Source organism: Magallana gigas, chromosome 1, assembly GCF_963853765.1.
Source record: "Magallana gigas chromosome 1, xbMagGiga1.1, whole genome shotgun sequence".
Taxonomy (NCBI): domain Eukaryota; kingdom Metazoa; phylum Mollusca; class Bivalvia; order Ostreida; family Ostreidae; genus Magallana; species Magallana gigas.
Genome location: NC_088853.1, coordinates 74,067,257 through 74,089,362, shown reverse-complemented (window position 1 = coordinate 74,089,362; position 22,106 = coordinate 74,067,257). Strand labels below are relative to the sequence as shown.

The window sequence follows — 22,106 nt, the reverse complement described above, 5'->3', positions numbered from 1 at the left end:
CATATTGTGTCTATATTTGTGTTTTAACAACTTCCTTGTATGTTTTTTCTTTACAACACGTTCTGATATTATAGCTGAAATACTCTTATTATTTTTTAGGCAGAGAAAACATAATGATATCCGCTGCTTTGTTCTTCATTGGTTTTGGATTACCCTGGAGTCTTCAAGGTAAGATGTTTATTATAGTTAAAAGTAGGATGTTTTTTTTTCCAATATATGATTAAGAATAGTATAAATATGATAAACACGTTCACCTGGAACCTTAAAAAATATGTTCGAAATTTTTAAGTAAATTATTTTGCATTGTTTTACAATTCTGTTTTGCTTTTTATGATGACTATGGCACTGACTTACTAATATTTCATGTGATTTATATTTTTCAAAGGAATTCTAGGAGATGTTATAAGCATACACTGGTAGGTTTGGTAAGATATTGATATCACCCTACAATAAGATCAGTAATAGTTTGCAAAGAAAACCGCCTACACAATAAGTCGCGTAAAAACGCATCTGTAGAAATGTTTATTTTATGCTGTACAATTTTTCAAATGTGCTTTTTTCAAATGTTTTAAAAATAAGATAATCTTAAAAGAATTTCTGGATTTATAATGTACACATTAGTCCAATGTAGTCTTTTGTAGCAATCGAGTCCAATTCTAGAATTAATATATAGACATAACATTGATATGAATTGTTTTACGTCAGATTTAAATATATTTTAAGAGACAATACAGCTGAAAACACGACGTCGTGTGACTAAATTCAGATTTACCTATTGAGATGAGAAACAACATTGAATGTAATAGTTGAAATACATAAAAATCCCTTTCACACACCTTATAAACGTAATTATGAGCTTCCGGAAAGGCAAGGGTCGTACAAACCAGAATAACCTCATCTCGTTTATGTGTACTACGTGGACGTTGATTAACAGTAACTGACACGTGCTGAAAAGTACAATATTTTCATCCTAGTACGGTCGTCATGGTGTACGAGGTTAAAGGGACTCTCTAAACGGAACACAACATCTTTTTCTTGATAACATATTAATGGCTTGCCAATTTTGGTTCCTTTTAAAATGAACAGACATAAATCTGTCACATACATGTAACCTCTCATCATTTACAAAAATGAATTTATATTGTAGCAACTCTTATAATAAACATGCAAAATACATGCTTACAAAATAATAGTTGTCGTTATTTTAAATACTTTGAATAATTTTTACCTGGGAGAGGTAAAATAACATATTTTTATCAACAAACATGTCCAGGAGAACCTTCGTGTACCTGCATGTGATTGTTTTCAGTAAATACGCATGCACAATAATATAGATGGCTAAACCCCGTAACACGTTGCAATGAAATTATGCATAGGTTATACATTATTATTGATTTTAATGAAATTAATTAGATTTATTTCATAGGGAGATTTGCAATTTACTGAAAGTTTATACATTATTGAGTAGTACAAAAATAGCAAACCCGATCGAATTTTTTTTTTCATGTCAGTTTTTTTTAGCTCACCTGTGCTGAAAGCTCAAGTGAGCTATTCTAATCACATTTTGTCCGTCTGTCCGTCTGTCTGTCCGTCTGTCTGTCTGTCCGTCTGTAAACTTTTTACATTTTGAACTTCCTCTCTAAAACCGCTTATCCAATTTCAACCAAATTTGGCACAAAGCATCCTTATGGGAGGGCAAATATAAAGTGCAGAAAAAAAGTCCGATCTGTATTCAAAGCGGAGAAAACTTTGAAACTGTAGAAAAAGGGGGGTGCATTTTTAAAAATCTTCTTCTCAAGAACTACTGAGTCCAATTCAACGTAGTTTAGCATAAATTATCCTTATGGGAAGGAAAATATAAATTACAAAAACAAAGTGATAACTCTGTTTCAAATCTGAGTTATTACGAAAATAATGATAAAGGAAAGGCGTGTTTCAATCAGTTTAATAGCTTCGGGATCGGTATCCGGTGAAATGGGTAGGCAAGACTTGGCCTGGGCAAAACAAAAGATTGGCAGTTATTAATCTGACAATCTTATTAAAATTTCAGGATATTTTATGGACCTGTATATTTGTATTTGCTGTAAATATTGCTGCAAAATAATGCGTATTTGGAATTGACGATTGCCGATCTGCCCCTGCTTTTATTTTGCCACGGCCCGGGTTAGCATACCCATTTTACCAAGACTCGTATTCGATACTTCTTAAACGAGGTTCTTTGTTTAAAGCAGCCATGACATTATACAAAAAAGGGTCGATATGACTATGATGAATTTGCTTGCTGTGCAACAGTTCGCGAATGAAGGGAAATTTTTGAAACATGCACAATATATTGGTGCCGATTTTGTGAAGTAAATTGAGGCTAAATATTTCAATGCGTTGACAGTTTTCACACATGACTTTGGTGTTAGCTTGTTCTGATTTTTGTTTCGTTTTCATTATTTATGCTTTGTAACCTGGGAACTATCGTCTGTATTTCGTGATTTTTACGTATGAAATCAGAGACTTCTGTAAATCAAACAGTTAACTGTTTACCTGCGCAAATGAAGCAACATCTGATGTATCAAAAAAGTACTGAAAGACAATTCATTCTATCGGTAATTCGGCATTATCTTTTGCGTAATGGTAGATTAATGCAATAGGTTTTGTTAAGATGCCCGGCATTTTCTCGAGTTAATTCAGTTTAAATAGAGATTGATACCGCTGACGGAAATATGTAGGTATATACATGTATATATATATGATTCATTTCGAAAAAATAAATTGTGTTCTTTATTTGTTATAGTGCATGTTTTTTGTGTTTTATTGTTTACAATTTCTATTTACTAACCATATTTGAGTGTTAAGCTTCGAATTATAAGCAAGAAACAGAGATTTGCTCACAATTCTATGTTTGTACACAGATCTTAAAAACTAAAGACTAAAAAAGTAAAAAAAGTGTCAATATTTTTAAAGAAAATTTTCGAAGTTTGTTCTTCCAGAAACCAACTTTAACAACTTATTGTATTGTAAACTTAACCTTTTTTCGTCATAATTACTCCTACTGTACATGTGATCCTTGACTGTGTTTGTGTATAAACTGATTTTGAACCTCAAATACCAGTGAACTGGTCTTGAGTGAATAAAAGAATTGAAAATCTTAGGCCATTCTTTTTTTCCATTTTAAATGCTGAATAGGAAATACCAAGTTAAAAACCTTAAGCTGAATGTAATAAACTCATGTGAACAAAATATGACTCAAACCTAGGCGAACTGTGAGCTCTGTATCTTGCTTATAATTCTACGATTGACGCTGAAATTTTGGTTGAACATTAGAAATTCTATATGAATTAGAGTATGTTGAATACTTGTACAAACAAAATAAAAGACTGATATTCTGTATATACCTACTCTCTGGGGCCCCCTCTTTATACAATAAATAATGTGAAATCTACATCAAGTTTGATAGTTTTTCTGACACGAGTAAATAAAAACGACATCTTTAAAACAGTTTCCATAGTTCTGACATATTTCTGTTGCGGGAATAAAGTAATTAAAGCTATTTCTAAGAACATATCACAGCGGAAAATTATCCTGGTTTGTACGCGAAGTAGATAACAGTCAATTGATTTATAATGGAGAAGACACATTAAATTGTTGAACGTTTTTAATTTGAGGAATTGAGCACATTGAGGTACACTTTTCTTTTTCACATCTATACATGGAGGATTTTTTAAAATAAAAAACAATAACTATTATATTTTCTTTGAAAATACAATAACTAATAAGTAGTTGATGAAAAAAAATGTACCTATATGCTCTCATATATTTCGATCGCTTTACAAAGTGTGTGATTGTGGGGGGGGGGGGGGGGGGGCAGAACGAAAATATAGGGAATTGGAAGTTAACAACTTAACAGTGTACCCCTACCAAATGTTTAGTTTTATATCTTGCGTGGGATTTTCTTATTCTGGTAAAAAATACTATTTCATGAAGGTACAATGTCAAAGATTACGTGTATGCAAAAATAAGTGCAAAATTCGAATACTTTACAATATTTATTTTTTGTTATTCTACCGAGGGACCATATGGCACAATATCTTTTGAACATCCATTGTTGCTCAGGTGAGCGATGTGGCCCCATGGGCCTCTTGGTTTTTTTTTTTTTATAAAATGCACCGTACTGTCTCTTTAAAATAAAGATTGAGAATCTTCTTATTTTACTTCCAGTTAGACGAGAGGCTTTCATACCAGAGTTATACAATTTATATTAAATGAATATTTTATCATTTAAATATACATACCTGTAATGGTTCCTGTCGCAAGATAAACTAATTGACACACATCTTGCTGTTGGTGCAAGAGATGATCCGGTTACCAACATCATAATTTTGTGCATGTTGGTATTTTTTTTTCTTGTTTCAAAATAAACAACAATTGTGCCAATTAGGGTTAACCATGCTTATGTATACTATTCATTATTCTTTGCACATTCTCGAGCAGTTAGCTGTCTACTCTGTTTTTTCCCCTATTCTTTAAAGATAAATTTTGATAATTTTTGATGTCACATGAATTTACCAGGGCTCTACATTTACTTTGTATTGTCCATTCAGACAGGTTTTAAAACAACAGAATTCAATATTTTTCAATCAATGCTTCGTTATGATGTTAATGTATGTAAATAATTGCAAGATAAATTTCTTTTCAAAATTAAAGAACAGATTTCATAAATTAATAGTATGTAAATAAATAACTGTTATTTGTTATGCCAAGGAAACCTGCCACTGAATGAACATTTATTGAGCATTGGTACTGCTTTTGAATTGTAAAACTTCCGAGAATGAAATGCATTGGTAAATAGATATATGAGTTACAACGGGTTTCAGACGAAGGTAAACAACATGCATGTAAATATTTTTTGAGAGTACAAAATGTTTGTTTACCGATTATGCTTCACCTTTATAACTTCTCGCACACTATCACATTCTTTGAAAAAAAAATAATGTGCTGATACAGCCATAAACCGCAAATTTTAAAACTGTTTACGCATTCAAGATTTTTTTTTTGCAACGGTCTTGTTCCTTAGAGAGTACAGGCACACGTTGTATTAAGTTCAATTTCAGTTAGAAAAAAGCTAAAATACGAATTAAAACTCAACATTGCACCTGTCAGTTCATTGACGATATTCATCCAAGCGTAAGAAATGTGAAACGATAAATGTTTGATGAAGAAAAGAATTATCAAAAGAAAACAGGTTACAAAACGGATTTTAAAACTGTTAACACCAACGATTGTTCAGGTGAGAAATAAAGTACGGATTATTTTGGGAAAATGGGAGATAAAAAACGGTTTTGAAGCAATTTGTTTGAGGAGAGAGAGATAGAGAGAGAGAGAAAGAGAGAGAGAGAGAGAACAAGTCGACAACCGGACAGACAGAAAATGTAAATAAACAAAATAGAGATATACATATGTAATGGGGCGAGTGGAAAACATTGATATGGTATCAATCTAAAAATGTAAGAGTTTACACGGATCCGTCTCTTTTTAAAACGCTTTCAGTTTGTTAGATTTTCAACCGAATCGGTCGTGCGGTAATTCTTGACTGGAGTCAAATTATATTACTAAGTTCTATGGTATTTAGGACAGCCGAGCAGATGAACTTGAGACATTTAAAATATTGAAAAATGGATATGGGTGCGAGAGAGAGAGAGAGAGAGAGAGAGAGAGAGAGAGAGAGAGAGAGAGAGAGAGAGAGAGAGAGAGAGAGAGAGAGAGACGGAGTGTGCCGTAAATTGTTTAATTGGACACCAATGAATTCAACTTCAAAAACATGATTATGAGGGATATTCGATTAAGATTGTGTACCCTAATACAGGACACCTACTGTATGCTAGCTGAAATTACATGCATGTAAGGTCTTTGTATTATGTCTAATACATGCTATTGAAAGCCAATAATACCTTAGACCAAACAAAATGGATTAGAACAGCATAGAATATCTCTGAAACATGTTTTCGTTGAAAAATGGGCGTTGTGTTGATATTGGCTTGACAAAAACTATACAGCAAACTACCCATTCGGGTATCATTTCTATTGTTGGGTGTAAGATGACAAACTGAACGTTTCGGCCTGGACTTTAAAAATCCTAGCTCGTGTAGTATTTATGTGTAAATGGAAATTTTCATTTTAAGGTAAGAATACATTATAAGTAAGTTTAGCTCTTAGTGGTTATAGAATGGAGCTAAATAATCTAAAATCATTTTATAGGTGACACGCCTTCGGTTGCGTTTGATTTGGGAAGGTGGGGGGTTGAGTGGGCTACATATGATTTCTTATACTTACAAGAATAAGCTTATTTTCCGTATTTGTATGGCTCCCTTAATTCTATAATTGGATATTTTTTTCAACCAATGAAATTGAATTTAAACATTGGCAAATACAAAGTACTCTTATATATACAAACAAAAAATGAGGACACCAGATTCAATTGACTACACCAGGCTTATAATATTAGCTAGTAAGCAAGTCAATTGAAAAATGAGTGCATAGTCCTGTGAAAACGTAGTGTGTTGATAGTTTATTATTGATTATTTCTTACATAACAACTACAACTTAACAACACATCATAAAATTATTGTTTTGTTTCAACTGATATTAAGAAAAAAACACCTTTTAGGTTCTGTTTGTTTAGCTCACCTGAGCTGAAAGCTCAAGTGAGCTTTTATGATAATTTTTCTCTGGCGTCCGTCTGTCTGTCCGTCTGTCCATCTGTCTTAAATCTGTTCACGTATTTGACTGCCGATTTCAACCAAACTTGGCACAAAGCATCCTTGAGTAAAGAGATTTCAAATTTGTTAAAATAAAGGGTCACACTCTTTCAAAGGGAGAACATTTTTTTTTTAAATGTCATTATCTTTAAAAAAAAATCTTCTTCTAAAAACCTAATATTCAGAAAAACTGCAACTTGATTGAAAGCAACTTTAGATAGTGACGATTCAATTTTGTTCAACTATGATCCCTTTGAGTAGGCTGGGACCACCATGGTAATAAATTTATACATAGAAATATACAGAAAAAAATAGTAAAAAATGATCGCAAAAACAAGTAGGCAAGTAAACTTGTTATTTGTGTGGAAGGTTGTGTCGATTTAATTGTGTTTAAATCATGTTTCTTGGGAGTAGATTTTGGCGACTAGAGAATGGCATTTTTTTTACAAAAGAAAATATAAGAAAACATGTTTCAAAATCCTCTTCTCAAAAATCAATTAGTCAGAAAGCTGTAACTTGATTGTTAGCACACTAAGATAGTATATATTCTAAATTAATCAAACTATGATCCTAGAGGGTAGGGTGGGGCCACCATAGGTTTCGAGTTTTTACAAAGGAATATATTTTTTTTTCTTCCGAAAATCAACTAAGCAGATAAGTTGTTACTTGATTTAAAGTATTGATTTAAAAAAAAATCTTTAAAAAAATCAAATGAAGTTGATGAGTCTATAATGCTTGGGGAAAGGTAAATTTTGCAAATAAAATATAAAATACCATTACCAGAGTAACTGCTTACACCTTCGGTATTTCAACACATGTGAGAGGATGTCCGTACGCTATCATTGAATTTTAACTGCTGAGTAATTATTGAGAAATTTATGAAAAAGAAACCTACTTTCATTTTCGACAGACAAGCCCGAATAATCAAAAATCTATATATCTATATATCTGCATGAATATACACATGGTTTTTTTTTTTAGCAAATTCCATATACATGCGATACAGAAATATTTTGTTTCAATTTTTCATTTGTGTTCTTTATTTTTTAGGCAACATATTAAAGGGAAAATGATGGTATTCGGTTGTTTTTTCTACTTCATTATTGCATTTCCATGGTATCTTAAAGGTGAGTGTAAATACATGATTTTATAAACAAAGTACTAGTAATTATTGAAGTTATGAATTCAGGTTGACGTTTATTAAAACTATGAGTTAACCGTGTACCCTGAGTAAATAAACCTCAACGTGCTATAACATCAAATGTAGGTTTTTTGGTATAAGTAAATATACTTTCACATGCTATAACATCTAAGGTAGGTTTTTTGGTATATATTTATGTACCACCGTTCCTATATACTAGAGTATATATCTTTGTATCTATCTATTTATCTATCTATCTATCTATCTATCTATCTATCTATCTATCTATCTATCTATCTATCTATTTATCTATCTATCTATCTATCTATTCATAGAAAAGTAAAGTAAAAGGTTCAAGAAGAGTGCGTGTTTGAAAAACCAAATTCCCAATCTATTATGCTTATTAGCTTAATAAGTAAAAAGATAAAAAATATTGTTGCTGACGTTCACGGCACTTTGGTATTTGATAAAGCTTGGATTTCGAGACATTCTTTTTAATTAAATTCTTATAAATTTTACCCTTAATCGAGTCAACATTTTATGAAGAGATCATTAAAGATATACAGTTTAATTGCGCTGATTTTTATGATTGCACTTATGACATCTAACGGGGATGGCTTTTTTTACAGTCCCTTCAATGATATTTATTTCTATGGAATAAAATCAAAACTTTTGTTCAGAGGCATATAAAAAGCAAGGTTTTGTGTATCCTAAGTAATACATGTAGAATAGCTGCAATAATGTAGCCCTCTTCTGATTTTGTTTAGGAGGAGGGTGGGGGGAGGGGGGGGGGGGGCTACAACTCCAAAGGATCTCCGGAATGGTGCAAGACCGGGAGTAAATCACTCCCCCGCAACTATTTCGGCTCAAGTTGTATATAAATGATAAACAAATTAAATTTCTTACCTGTACTCAAACATTGTAGCTGTGTATGGCACACTTTAATCTAAAAATATCAAGTATAGTAAATATATGGGGTTTTTTTTTCGTGTAAGTCAACAACGCAAGATGAATTTGTCCGCTATGTTTACTGGCTGCGATCCGTTTTTTGTTTTTGTTTTTGGATAGGATGTTAATTCAATGTTTTTGCCTTTGCCTTACCTCTACATATAGATCGAGTCTGCACCTGAACCGGTTCCATTTAATATCACAAAATGTTTTTGTAACCATGCACACTTTAACTGTTCTGATCTTAAACATTGAATTCATAAAATACAACATGGTCTACTTACACACTCAATATTGGTACATGTATTTTATATCATTTATTTTTATGAACATAATTTGGCGTATTAGAACTTCATATGATGAAAGAGAAAATCCTTGTCATAATTTGTTAGATCTAGAGTCGTTTTAAAGACTAACACCTATTTGGTTATAAGAAAGCATTTTCAAAGGGCTTTGCTGTATTGAGGAAGTCAAATACGTATATTTAAACGAAAATTGCATCACATATACAACCATGCATGTACATAATAGGTAAAATAACCTTATGTTATTTGCATTTGAAAGACATGGTAGGGTTGCTTCTTTCATTGACATGTTTGTATTAAAATTAAATTCTTATTTAATATACACACTCATGATTACCTATATCAAGCATAAAAACATTAAAAATAGAGTGCCCTGATTCAATGTGACAAATTCGAATCTCTGAAATATGATTCTGAAATATGGCTTGCGTAAGTCATAAGTTAGCACAATTAAATGTATCTTTACTTTTTCCTTTTTTTAAATGGCCTCAATTTATTTCATAATATACGCAAGGTCTAAGGGAACAAACCCAATAACATTCCATATAATACTGACTCTAACAGGGCGTAAAACCATCTTTAAGCAAGTCCTTAAAGGTGGCTTAAAGGTGACTTAAATGAGCTTAAAGGCTATACAACCTTTAAGCCGCCTTTAAGTCACCTTTAAGCAAGTGCTTATAGGTCCTTAATGTCCAAACTTCTTTAAGCTACCTTTAAGCCCCCTTTAAGCCACCTTTAAGCATCTTTAAGTGGCATTTACGCTCTCTTTACACTGCCTTTACACTGTCTTTAAGTGGCCTTTAAGTCAATATTGATCAAGCTGAACAATAAAAACATATATTAAATGCAAAAGCTCTTTTATAGAGATGGGAAGGGGGTCATCCGAGTGATAATATAGTTTTCAAGGAAGGGGGGGGGGTGTTCCGGGCGGTTTTAAACGTCGCTCCATTAAACACAGATCACTATCATCAGCACCGCTCCGATGGACACAGATTGCCGTTATAAAATTCTTTATAATTTTTGGGGGGTTTCAAAATTATTGTAGGGATGAGCGCAGTCTCTGTATCTTAATATGTGCATAAAACTAATTAAAATATGTTTGTTTCCTATTATAAATTAATCGGTGAAAAAAATCTCTCTCTCTCTCTCTCTCTCTCTCTCAGTTCATCTGGTTATTAAACAAAAGAAAGATAATGAACCAAAAATGCATGATTTAATTTGTTAATCGGTTTAAGGTTTGTATTTTTTTTCAATTTTCATTATTTCTAACTCTAGATCTGCTAGATACATGTTAAAGATGAAAAGACTCTCAACTGCCTTTGTTATATCGGGCAGGATATAACTGCTTTGTTTGTCTAGACATAGTTTTGTTCGTTTGTGTATATCTAATTAGAGTCTATTGTTTGTCCAACTTAAGAAAACCCCTGGAACTAACACAGAATATACAAGATATACACAACAGATGTGTCGTGTGCCCAGGTGCATGTTTGTGTATATCTAAATAAAGTCTATTGTTTGTCCAACTTAAGAAAACCCCTGGAACTAACACAGAATATACAAGATATACACAACAGGTGTGTCGTGTGCCCAGGTGCACGTCAGGGTTTCTAAAGGCGTTGAATCTTAGTATGTACGAGTATACGATAAGTCTAGTGGATAAAAGTTAATCTACATTTGTAATTCATTTTCAAAGTATTATTTCCTAGCTCTGGGTTTCAAAGATGTTACGTCTACAAATTAACGATACATGTATGTAAGAGTAAAATCTTGAGGCTAATTAATTAATGTACCGGTGATCATAAATAGGGGTTGATTATTTAAATATATGTATAAGGGTAAATATGTCAAATATACCCGGCCTGGCACATCATACAATTGTATGTACAAGTGATTTGCAATTGCCACATGCAGTAAATACGTCACCGGTAATTGGTAATTTTGTTTGTTATAGAATTGATAGTTTAAAAATCATGTACATACAATTACATGTAAATATTTAAACATATTGGAACGGCGCCGCGATCATGAAAACCGGGAAATTGCGGGAAATTGAACAAATACCCTAATAGTATCAATGCATTTAATAAAAGAAATGATTTCATTTTCTTTCTTACATTTTTATAGCTATAAATTAGATGAATTACGTATATCTACTCGGTTTAAATTTATTAACTAAGAAAGCCTACTATAGTGAACCTAAAGGTTTCCATTTAGGTATAATATATTTTTGTTCACTGAAAACCAAGTTCCGTATTTCATTCTAAATACATGCATGCATGTAATTTATATATTAGATATAATTGATTGTTACAAACTGAATGGTTTGTCAAAATCTTTTCAAGTAAACTTATTCAATACAGTGATTTAATATCCACTGATATATAGGATACAAAAACGCTCATAAATATGTAACTTGCCGTGGCGCACAGGATAAGTGGTGATGCTAGTAAACTAAGGGTCACGGGTTCAATTCTCACCGCGGCCGGTTTTTTTTTTGGTGTTTTTTTTTTCATTTTTCTTTCTAGAACAAAAACCGTTTTAATACCTTTTCTTTCATAAAAGTAATACATTTTGTTGGAAATTAAGCACAATATTGAATTAAATTTTTTTAATGGCTTAAAGGTGGCTTAAAGGTGGCTTAAAGGTAGCTTAAAGGTGGCTTAAAGGTGGCTTAAAGAAGTTTGGACATTAAGGACCTATAAGTTGTCCTTAAAGGTGGCTTAAAGGTGGCTTAAAGATAGTCTTTAAGCTGCCTTTAAGCCATCTTTACGCTTTCTTTAGGCCACCTTTAAGCAATACATATAGCTTTAAGGTAGCTTAAAGGTGGCTTAAAGATCGTCTTTAAGCTACCTTTAAACACCTTTAAGCTATCTTTAAGGAGGACTTCAAGATGGTCAATCATCCTGTGTCTTGTGGATCGATGAAACAATGCTAATACCAATAGTTAAATTAACAAATTAAACATTATGCATTCTATTATTATATATCCATTCTTTCTTATCAATACTGTTCATTATATCATATCCATTATATCCTATGTAGCAATATTTAAATCATATATATATGGTCACTTTACAAACCAGAAAGAGGGGAGTCTGATCAATGTGTGTGTAGTATGGGGTCAATACTGTAATCATTAGCAAAACCCCTGATGATACTTGCTAAGTTTACTTGTACCACACTGTCAATGCTTTCCCTTATATTCTGTTTATCCTATTTATTTTTCCCCATTAATTGCATCCATTATTTCATATACATCGGATCCATTATATAATATCTATCCTAACCATGATATTTCATAATTGGTAAAATAATTGATCAATTTCTTTGTAATTAGCATGCCTCGTTTTAATAAATACAATTGCTCATATGTAGAGCATGCTCTTGCATCACGATTAGGCTGAAAGACATAAAAACAATAACCAGGTGATATCAGATAATGGTATACTTCTACCTACATGTTAGTAAGAGAAGTTAATTATGAAAAACTAAAATCAAAACGTTTAACATAGAGTTGTGTCGTTAGGTTACTGTCATGTTGTAAATTTTGAATTAAGCGTGTGGCATTTAATACAAAAATTACCAACAAAAAGAAAAGTTGTTATGTTGTTAATTTTTAATTTACCGGGTGACAGTAAATACAAAATTCACAACATGACATTACCATTAACGCCATTTGCTAGTAAAATAAATATCTTAATATGAAACAGATGTTTCGGAATTTGTGGTATATTTTATTATACTAATTAATAATGTAATTAAATGAATATCAGAGGGGTTTTTAATGGAAAAATATGTCTAAATCAACAAATATGATATCAATAAAAATAAATAAATACAGGCATAAAAAGAGAGAAATAAATATTATGATATATATTAATACAAAATTTATATTTTGATTTAAGACACAATCCCTTAATTTGACAACGGCGGTTTTTTTATTTGTAGGTCAAACATTATATATATCGACAAAGTTTGTCTTTGGAAATGTGATATTTTCATGGCAACCATTAGACTATTCGGCTTATTACGTCCAAATTACCAGAGACACAACAAGTGATACCTGGGTCCGTGTGAATAGTACACACTACACTGTGGGAGATGTATTGTTGTTTGATTCCATCAGTATCAATGTAAGGACATCCGGATCAGCTGATAACAACATAATGACGTACAATGGTAATTTTTAAAACGTTTTTTGTAAATGATTTATTTACAATATCAATACAGTTTTTGTCTATTTTCATTTTTTTTTAATTGATAATAACAAACTGTCAACCATCTCAGTAAACCAAAAAAAACAACGAAATACTAATTTTAATCAGAGCATCACAAACCTCCAAAAAGATGATGGTATGATCAGGTGCCTAGGAGGACTGAACATCCTCTGCTGACCGGTCACACCTGCCGTATGCTCGACAAATAACAATATAGGAGTTAAAAAGCGATTTATTTTTACTTTTTTAAATCGGTTTCGATGTAGCATTTATTCTAGTTTGATGATTTAACTGCGTCTTAATTACCTATTCATTAAACGCCCCAGTTACTTAAAACCTACATACTAGTACTTTAAGAATTACAAAATAGCTTTACATTAGTTTTGAAGCAACGAATGAATCACTAATAGGCATTTGTTTAAACCACATTGTCAAACTGTATAAAATTAAGAAATATAAGTTTTGATTAAATCTACATTCACATGTATGCTATAAAGTAATTGGGATGTTAAGTCAATTCCAACTAATGTCAGTCTAAATCATAGTACAAATAGCTCGGATTGCAGAATAGTTTTGTCAAAGTTTATTTAATATTTCTCTCATACCTAAACAATAATTTCATAAAACGTTTAAGTACTTGAATGTTTTAAGAGGAAAATGTGAAGCTCCATCAAGTGGTAAAAAATGAGATTCATCTTTAGATACTGTTCATGGAATAGAAACGTCTTGCTATCTTTTTACGATTTATTTACATGAAATCAGGTCTTAAGTATAATGCATACCCGAATAACTCTGACTAAAAAAAACCACACAGACCAGTTTTACAACCAATACACACGCAATTTGTTGCTTTTTAGGGGCAAAGCTCTCATAAAGTAATTTCTTGATTCAAATATGTTGCTCATAAAAAAAACTGGGTTTTGTATTCAAAACATCTGATTAACAAATATTACCTGATAAAAAAAGAAATAAGTAAAAGATAATAAGTAACGTGTTAAGATTTGTTTATTGGTCTACTTCAGCTACAACAAATTCCTGCAAATTTTCATCTTAAATGCCCGTGGTATGTACACTATACAGGGTTCTTGTTAGATAAAAAGTGTCAGTTGATGATTCATTAAAACATTTGAATTCGTGTTGGCTCAATTTTCATGGTATTTGCGGCTATCCATCCCCCACGAATTTACATCCTTAATAAAAACAAATTTAGAAAGAGTTATCTTTGTTATTGAACCTCAATATGTTGCATCGACGAAATAACATCCTAACAATAAAGAGAAAAACCCACAATCCACGAAAATTGGCCCCTGACGAATTAAGGTGATTCTACAGTAGATTGTTTTACTTCAGGTCAAGTTTACATATTCATTTGAGAAATCCCAGGTTTTCTTTTCCTGGAAAGCAATATCCTACCTTAGTTATTTTTGTAATCTTTAGAGTTGTTTTATCAAACAAATCATCTTGTCAAAGAATAAAACAAGTGCTTTACAATTTAGGCTAATTTTAGAAATGTGGCCGAAGAAAATATTTACTAGAACAGTATATTTGTTCACTTTATTACAGTACCTACCAATAAACAAGAAAAAGTATATATATTTAATCAAGAATTGAGCACCATGTGAATAAATTGTTGATACTGATTTGCTAGCTTGCTTTGGGCTCCCTCTTTAGAGCTTGTTACAACCCTTATATTGATTTTAAGTGAAAAATAGAGTCAGTATTATTTTTAGAAAAAAAAAGCTTTTCCAATTTGTTATTAAAAATGCATAACCTACCGTTCCTCGTTTAAAATTAAATCTAAAGCCGTGTAACAACAAACGGAAGCTCATTGAGCCAATTCAGAAGAAAATTTAAACGGAATAATCATTGCGTTTAAAGGCAGTTTTTTGCGTTTAATCGCAATGTGGTTTGCGTTTTAATTCGAATAATTACGATTTAACGCACGCTATAGTTCACTAATATTTACCTTTAACAAAACAATGAAACCATTAAAAAAAAAAAAAAATTGTCATTATTGTTTTTATACTTTGTCTCAATCTTAAAGTGTCAAAACGTCCTTAAAACCATCTTTATCTCTCCATTTTTCTTGATTTATTAATAACAACACGAAATATCGATGCTCATTGTCAGTAACAACCGTCACACGTATCGACTTGTCTCCATTAATAAGATCCCCTGGCATATTACTTGTTTGCGTTTTCCGGTTATCTTTTAATGCAAATGTTTCTCATAGTTTGAATACCCAACGTCCAGCTAACAAACATCACTGGTGCATAAACATTTTCTTTTTTGCGTGTCATCTTTAAAGAGTAATATGGAAGGAAATATTAGCCAAGACGATTTCTTTTTGTTGTATTTTATTAAAGCGCCAAACTATTCCATTAAAGGCAATCCTTTTTGCTTGTAAACGCAATAGTTTTTGCGTTAAAATACAATCTTTTGCGTTTTATTACAATCTTGTGCGTCAAAACGCAGAAAACATTACGAGAATGTATTTTTTCTGGATTTTGTTTGTTTGTTTGTTTGTTCTTTTTTCCTTAACTAGACTCAATGAGCCTCCCTAACAACCTTTACAAAAGATAGAAAAATAATTTCAATATTACATGGCTCATGCATTCATTTTACGTGTGAAAATTTGAAGACGAGAAGATTGTGTGTTTGTAGTAAAAACCTAAATTTCTAGCTCTTTGATGACATTACCGCATCAAAAAGGAAGAATGCACCTAAATTATACGTACTAGGTACCAATATGAAACTGGAGAAAACGTTAAGTAATTTACAAATTAGTTGAACAAGACAGAACAGCTGAAAACATATGTGTGAATAAATTAAGATTATCCCTTGTATTGTTAGGAAATAAGAAATAACGTTGATTGTAATAGTTGAAATACATAAAAATCCCTTTCACATACATAATTAACGTAATTAAGAGCTTCCGGAAATTCAAGGGTCGTACAAACCGGAATAATCTTATCGTTTATTTGTACTACGGAGACTTTGACAGTAATTGACACGTGCTGAAAATTAGAAGAGCTTCGTCCAACTACAATCATATGGTTAAACAAGGTAAAAGGGACTCTCTAAACAGAATATATCCACTCTTACTCGATAATTTATTAAAATGTATACCAAATACGGTTCATTTTAAAATGAACAGACATTAATATGTCAAATAAACCATTAAGGGGCCTCATTTGCCAAAAAATCAATTTGGTTGTACATGTAACAACTCCTATGATAAACACGAAAAAAAATGCTTACAAAATATCATATTTTTATCAACAAACATGTCCAGGAGAATCTTTGCGCGCCCTGCATGTGTTTTGTTTACAGTAAATACGCATGCGTAATAGTATAGAAGGCTGAACCCAATAACACGTTGCGATGTAAATATGCGATAGGTTATACGTAATTATTAATTTTAATGAAATAATTATATATATTTTTTTTGAAATTTATACATTCATTGGTAGTACAAAAGTCGAAATTTTTTTTTTTCAAGTCGGCTTTTTGATAAGATTCGCCGTGCTGTCTCTTTAAGCTTTATCGTAAATTTGTGTCCGCTTCCTGATTGTATAGGAGTTAAATATTGAGACAGAAAAGAAGGGTATATTGCTTTGTTTTTTGTACTAAATAAAAAAAGATATATGGATGTATTTTCCATTATTTATTATAGTGAAAAAAATACCTAAAATGGTAATATTCATATCTTCAAACACTCATTCAATTGACATTTGCATGCTTATAGAATTTTGACATTTTATACATTCATGAGTTGTACAAAAATCGGAATTTTTTTTTCAAGTCGGCTTTTTGATAAGATTCGTCGCACTGTCTCGTTAAGCTTTAGTGTAAATGTGTTTACTTCCTGATTGTATAGGAGTTAGATATTGAGACAGAAACGAGTGGTATGTTGTTGTTTCTTTTCGTACAAAATAAAATCTTCAAACACTCATTTAATTGACACTCGCATGCTTATAGATTTTTGACATCTTAATTTAAGATAGAATAATACCAAATTGAAATAAACTGAATAGTCTAACTGGTGACAAGCTCAGAATTACTTATTTGATAGACTCAGTCTGATGGCAAAACATTACCTCTAAAAAGATATTGTGCGAGATGGCCATCCGCTCAACACAGGCGTGGTTGACCAAATCCAAATATGAAGATGATGTAGTTGATTACAGTATGTGTTAAACCCCTCACTTTGAATACAAACACGTGATATAACACAGATACAGGTAACTGAAATTAAACAACAGATGAGTGGAAAAATTAATTTCGTTGATGAATGAGTGTGTAAATAAATGGTTCACTAAATTTTAAATGATAATTAGTTATATCTCTGTGACAAACATATTGGAAAAGTGTAACATCTCACCTTCTTTATATATTTTTGTAATCAAAACAAACATATATGATGAAATGCTTTTGCATTTATTTATGCACGTGTTCACCTTAAATCAAAACATTTTAAAGAAACACAACACTCTTTTACTCATTTCTTTGAAATGTTACATTTCCAAAGTGTTTCATAACTAGGTTGTTTAAATTCTGCTAAGTTTAAACGTTTAAAAAATGCAATCTTTTAGATTAATTAACAAGAAAAAAAATTAAAAACCCTGATAGCTTAGATTTTTATTTCAACATGTTTATCTTTTAGATACTAAATTTGATTTAATACTTAGTTGTTTAATACTGAGGGTTTGTATATCAATCTAGATATTTTTTTGCAAATAAATAATCTCCATTTATTCAATGAAGATATGCTTAAAATGTAACTTGAAATTAAATTCCATTTGTTTACATAGCTTAACATTTGTTTTGAATAAATAACAGATTTTTCTTGTGTCTTGCAACACTTTTTTCCCCCATAATAGAATGCATGAAATGCATAAATGATGTTACCTTGTCTTTAATTCACATTTATTTTGCATTAGTCTCTAAAGTGCAAACACAAATTGGAAACACGATGAACCTATCATGGACGGCGCCGTTCTTTCCACTCGCTGGACAATATTTAGTTTACCACACACATAGAGAAAACAGAACTATATTGAGTGTAAGCAGAAATGGAGTAAGGTATGGAGGAGATACAACGTCGACAAAGTACACATACCTCACCAGACCGTTTCTTTCCACTAACATCATGTTTGAGATAAGAAACATAACTCTAGATGACGCTGGATATTATAATGGTGGACATTCGGCCGACGCTGCTTGGTGGGGAGGAGGTGTTGTACTGGTTGTTTCGGGTAACATATGAATTTAATTGATGAGTTTAAAATTGTACACAGTCGGTTGTCTTTTTGTTATGCATTAATGCATCTGTTTGAAAAAATAGCTTTAGTGTTCAGAGGTAAAGTTAGCTATTAGGTAGAAAATATAGAGTTAACAACATTTAACAGCCAGTCATGTCAATAATGAAAAAAATAAATGTACAAATGTCATAATTCCCAGCATTGTAAAGAGAAAGATGTGCGTGGTATAAGGGTTGGTGGTCAAATTCAAATCAAATATAATAAAATAAATATAACAATTTCATTCATTACCACCTACCTTTAAAATAAATAGTAAGTTTAATGTGGCAAAGAAAACAAAAATGGACATGCTTTTGAGTCCGGCGTGTGTGCATTATGTGACATCAATAATGAGTTTGAGAGGATAAACAAACAGTAAAATAAGGTCAGGTTAAGTTAAAGGTATATTGATTTTTTTTTCTCAAAATATAGTTATAATGTATTCATATTCACAGAATAAAACTTTTTTTTCATAAAACAATATTACTGATGCTAAAATTAGATGTATAAACTTCTGTTCTTACAAAAACGACTATTGTTTGAGTACATTACATGAAAAAGGCTTATTTTTAGTCTTACGTACTCAATTTTGTATCGCTAATATTGATGGGTTTTCCTTAATTCTTTTACCTATGCCAAACAATTGAAATTAAAACATGAAAAACAAATGGATGGAAATAGTCGAGAACAAAATCATATAACCAATGATAGTGTAATTCGTTACAGTTTTTGATCTGCATTTTTTCTGTAACGGCTCATAATAGTAGCGAATAGATATGTCTTATTACAAGTTTTACTTTCTACATAAAAATTCTGTTCTATTTTTCCTTTCTTACGTAATAAATATGACAAGTAATTTTAGATTTTTTTTTTCATTTCTTTGTATGCATGCAAAATTTCAAAAGTCAAACTCAGCATCTAGTTTGTTTTATAGTTTTTGTCCTTAGTTTAGACAAACCTTAAAATCCGATCATAAAAGGAAATTCGAGTTCGATAAGATTGAAATATTATATTACACGTATTCTTATCAATTTTAGACAAACCCTCCAAGCCGAAGGTAACAGGAGACCTTAACGTTGAGGTCAATAGATACACATCACTGACGTGTTCCAGTAAATCAACCTCAGCCCCTGACTACTACTCCAGGCTCGTCACCTTGTCGTACACTTGGTTTGTCAACGAAACGAAGATAGATAGAGAAACTACAGAGACTCTAAGACTATATGTGGCTAAAGATATCAGGTACAACCGATACTCGTGTACAGCGACAGACGACGACATGGAGTCAGATAGGAGTGACCCAGTACAGATCAACCCACTGTGTAAGTATGGACGATGTTACACGACCTCTTAACATGTCTGCCCTGAAAAGCAATAAATCGACATGGCACTTACAAATCATTGCAGACTGTTTCGTCGAACACTTTACTAATAATAAATTTCTAGTCTCACAACAAGCATAATCACGTTTCATGTTGTCTGAAAAAAAATCTTCATCATGAAACACACAGTTCATAATTGCTAAGACTCTAATACGCTTGTAATGTAATTCGTAACAATGAATATCAGTATATCTTATATAAAAATAGAAAAGTAAATTATATGAAATGACTTTATAACGTGAGCAGTTCAAAATATGGTCATTAACATTAAAAATCATATTTTAATTTAGATACAAGTACGTTAACGGGACAACGGAAGATGAAGATACAAGAGCTTGAAATAGAGAATTTAAGACTGGAAAACGCTAAACTGCAGAAGGAGATCAAGAAATTAGAAGTGGAAACTGAGGTCCTGCAAATTAAAAAGAACTTTTATGATGTTAAATTGCAAGTGATTCGTAATGAGCACCCTGAAGTTCTCGCTCAAATGCTGAAAGACAATGGATGTTAATAATTCCAATGAATTCACGGAAGCTTTTATAATCACTTTTTTTTTATCCGGCGTCGAACTGTTTATCCATTCCATTATAACAAATTTACATGTTCGCTTTCTCTCTAGAACCACAAAATCAATTTCAATCAAACTTAGCTCAAAGCATTATTTGATGATGGATACTCAACACTGCAAAAAGGAAAAAAAAACACGTTTTAATTTAAAGGGTAACATTTTTTAATGAGAAAATCTGTCTTTTTTTTAATCAATTCGCAATAGAAGTTAAATCTTTATTTTTTTTATTTTTTGTCGGGAAAGTGGTGGGGGGGGGGGGGTTAAATTTTAATATTTACAAACATTTTTTTTTCTAAATGCAAAGTTTTATAATGTATGGTATTTCTTAAAATATAAAAGTTAAACAATAAAATGCTTCCTCTGGAGTTAAATAAGGATTATGAACGTGGCGACATTGCAGAAAAAAAATGCAAAACCTGTTTCATGTAATTTCTTTGTGCAATGATCACTTCCTTCTAAAACCACCTGGGTCATCAAAGACAATGTGTATTGCTTTTGCGGTTAGTGTACATCGGTACGTTAGCTAGGAGAAACAATCAAATCGTCTCCTTTAGGATTTTGAATATTACATCGTCATAATTATTTCATGCAGTCCATGCATTTTCATAGGTTTTTGTAGGTTTCAGCTTGGATATATAATAGAGCTATAAATTGACACTAATTTTTCGTAGGAAATACCGGGATTCATACTTGGAAGATGAAAATATATTCCATTTACACTGTCCAGATGTTTTGTATCCTAATGACTTTATTAAGCTGATTTTTTTTGTTGATTAGTTGAGCAATATAGCCCATAGAACTCTTGTTTAGAATTATGAGATTAGCTTGATGCTAATCCTTTTCCCGGAATGTTTATCGATATGCTAAAAATTCATGAAATGTCACACCCTTGAACATAGTATGCTAACGGAATGCTTCCTAAAATTGACATTGTAGATCATAAACATAAATGATTGTTCTTTGTCATGCTTTACATTGTATAGTTTATTATTACACCTTCACCTTGCAAGGTTGATTACTGGCAACATTTGAATACATTTCACGAGAAATATGTACCTCTGATGTGCTCCCGCACCCTTATCCCAAAAATTTTCTCTAGAAGAATAAGATCAGGGGCTCTAATGGTGCAGGAAGCCAGACCTATCGTTTGTATGACACGCTATAATAATCCTGCATAGTCTCTAAGGATTGGCTCGAAGACGTTTATGGAGTGTATTAACGCTCCTTTTCTGTATACATTGTCTGCTCAATTGTTTCCCTTAAAACAGAGAGACGGAAAATAAATAAAGTAGGCCCTGTCAGATTTTAGTAGATTGTCCGACGTATTTTGTCAGGGTACTTGCCTGGTTCTGCAATAAATGAAATCAAATGGTTGTGATGGTGGTGTCTCTGTTAAAAGATAGGCAGTCATTTAGTTAGGTTTAAATCATATCCCGAATCTCCTAGCAGAGTTCCCTAAATCTGACCGAAGAAAAAAAAATATACATCTATATATG

At 31.7% G+C, this 22,106-nt stretch overlaps 3 protein-coding genes across 4 annotated transcripts in view; 2 read left to right on the top strand and 1 right to left on the bottom strand.

Moving 5' to 3' along the window:
• Positions 1–22,106, bottom strand: part of LOC105337927 (immunoglobulin superfamily member 10) — a 298,746-nt gene that overhangs the window by 144,409 nt on the left and 132,231 nt on the right. The gene's annotated exons all lie outside the window — the stretch shown is intronic.
• Positions 1–22,106, top strand: part of LOC105329042 (uncharacterized) — a 144,538-nt gene that overhangs the window by 63,426 nt on the left and 59,006 nt on the right. The gene's annotated exons all lie outside the window — the stretch shown is intronic.
• LOC105319714 (uncharacterized) lies at positions 5,086–21,565 on the top strand. 2 transcript variants are annotated; one of them, XM_066075213.1, is made up of 6 exons: positions 5,086–5,278; positions 7,797–7,873; positions 13,089–13,319; positions 18,301–18,615; positions 19,698–19,982; positions 20,333–21,565. In XM_066075213.1, exons 2-6 carry the CDS (start codon positions 7,816–7,818, stop codon positions 20,551–20,553), a joined length of 1,110 nt encoding a protein of 369 aa, XP_065931285.1. In that variant the 5' UTR covers positions 5,086–5,278; positions 7,797–7,815; the 3' UTR covers positions 20,554–21,565. The 2 variants fall into 2 exon arrangements, with proteins under 2 accessions (XP_065931285.1, XP_065931281.1); XM_066075209.1 differs by lacking the exon at positions 5,086–5,278 and adding an exon at positions 5,724–6,170.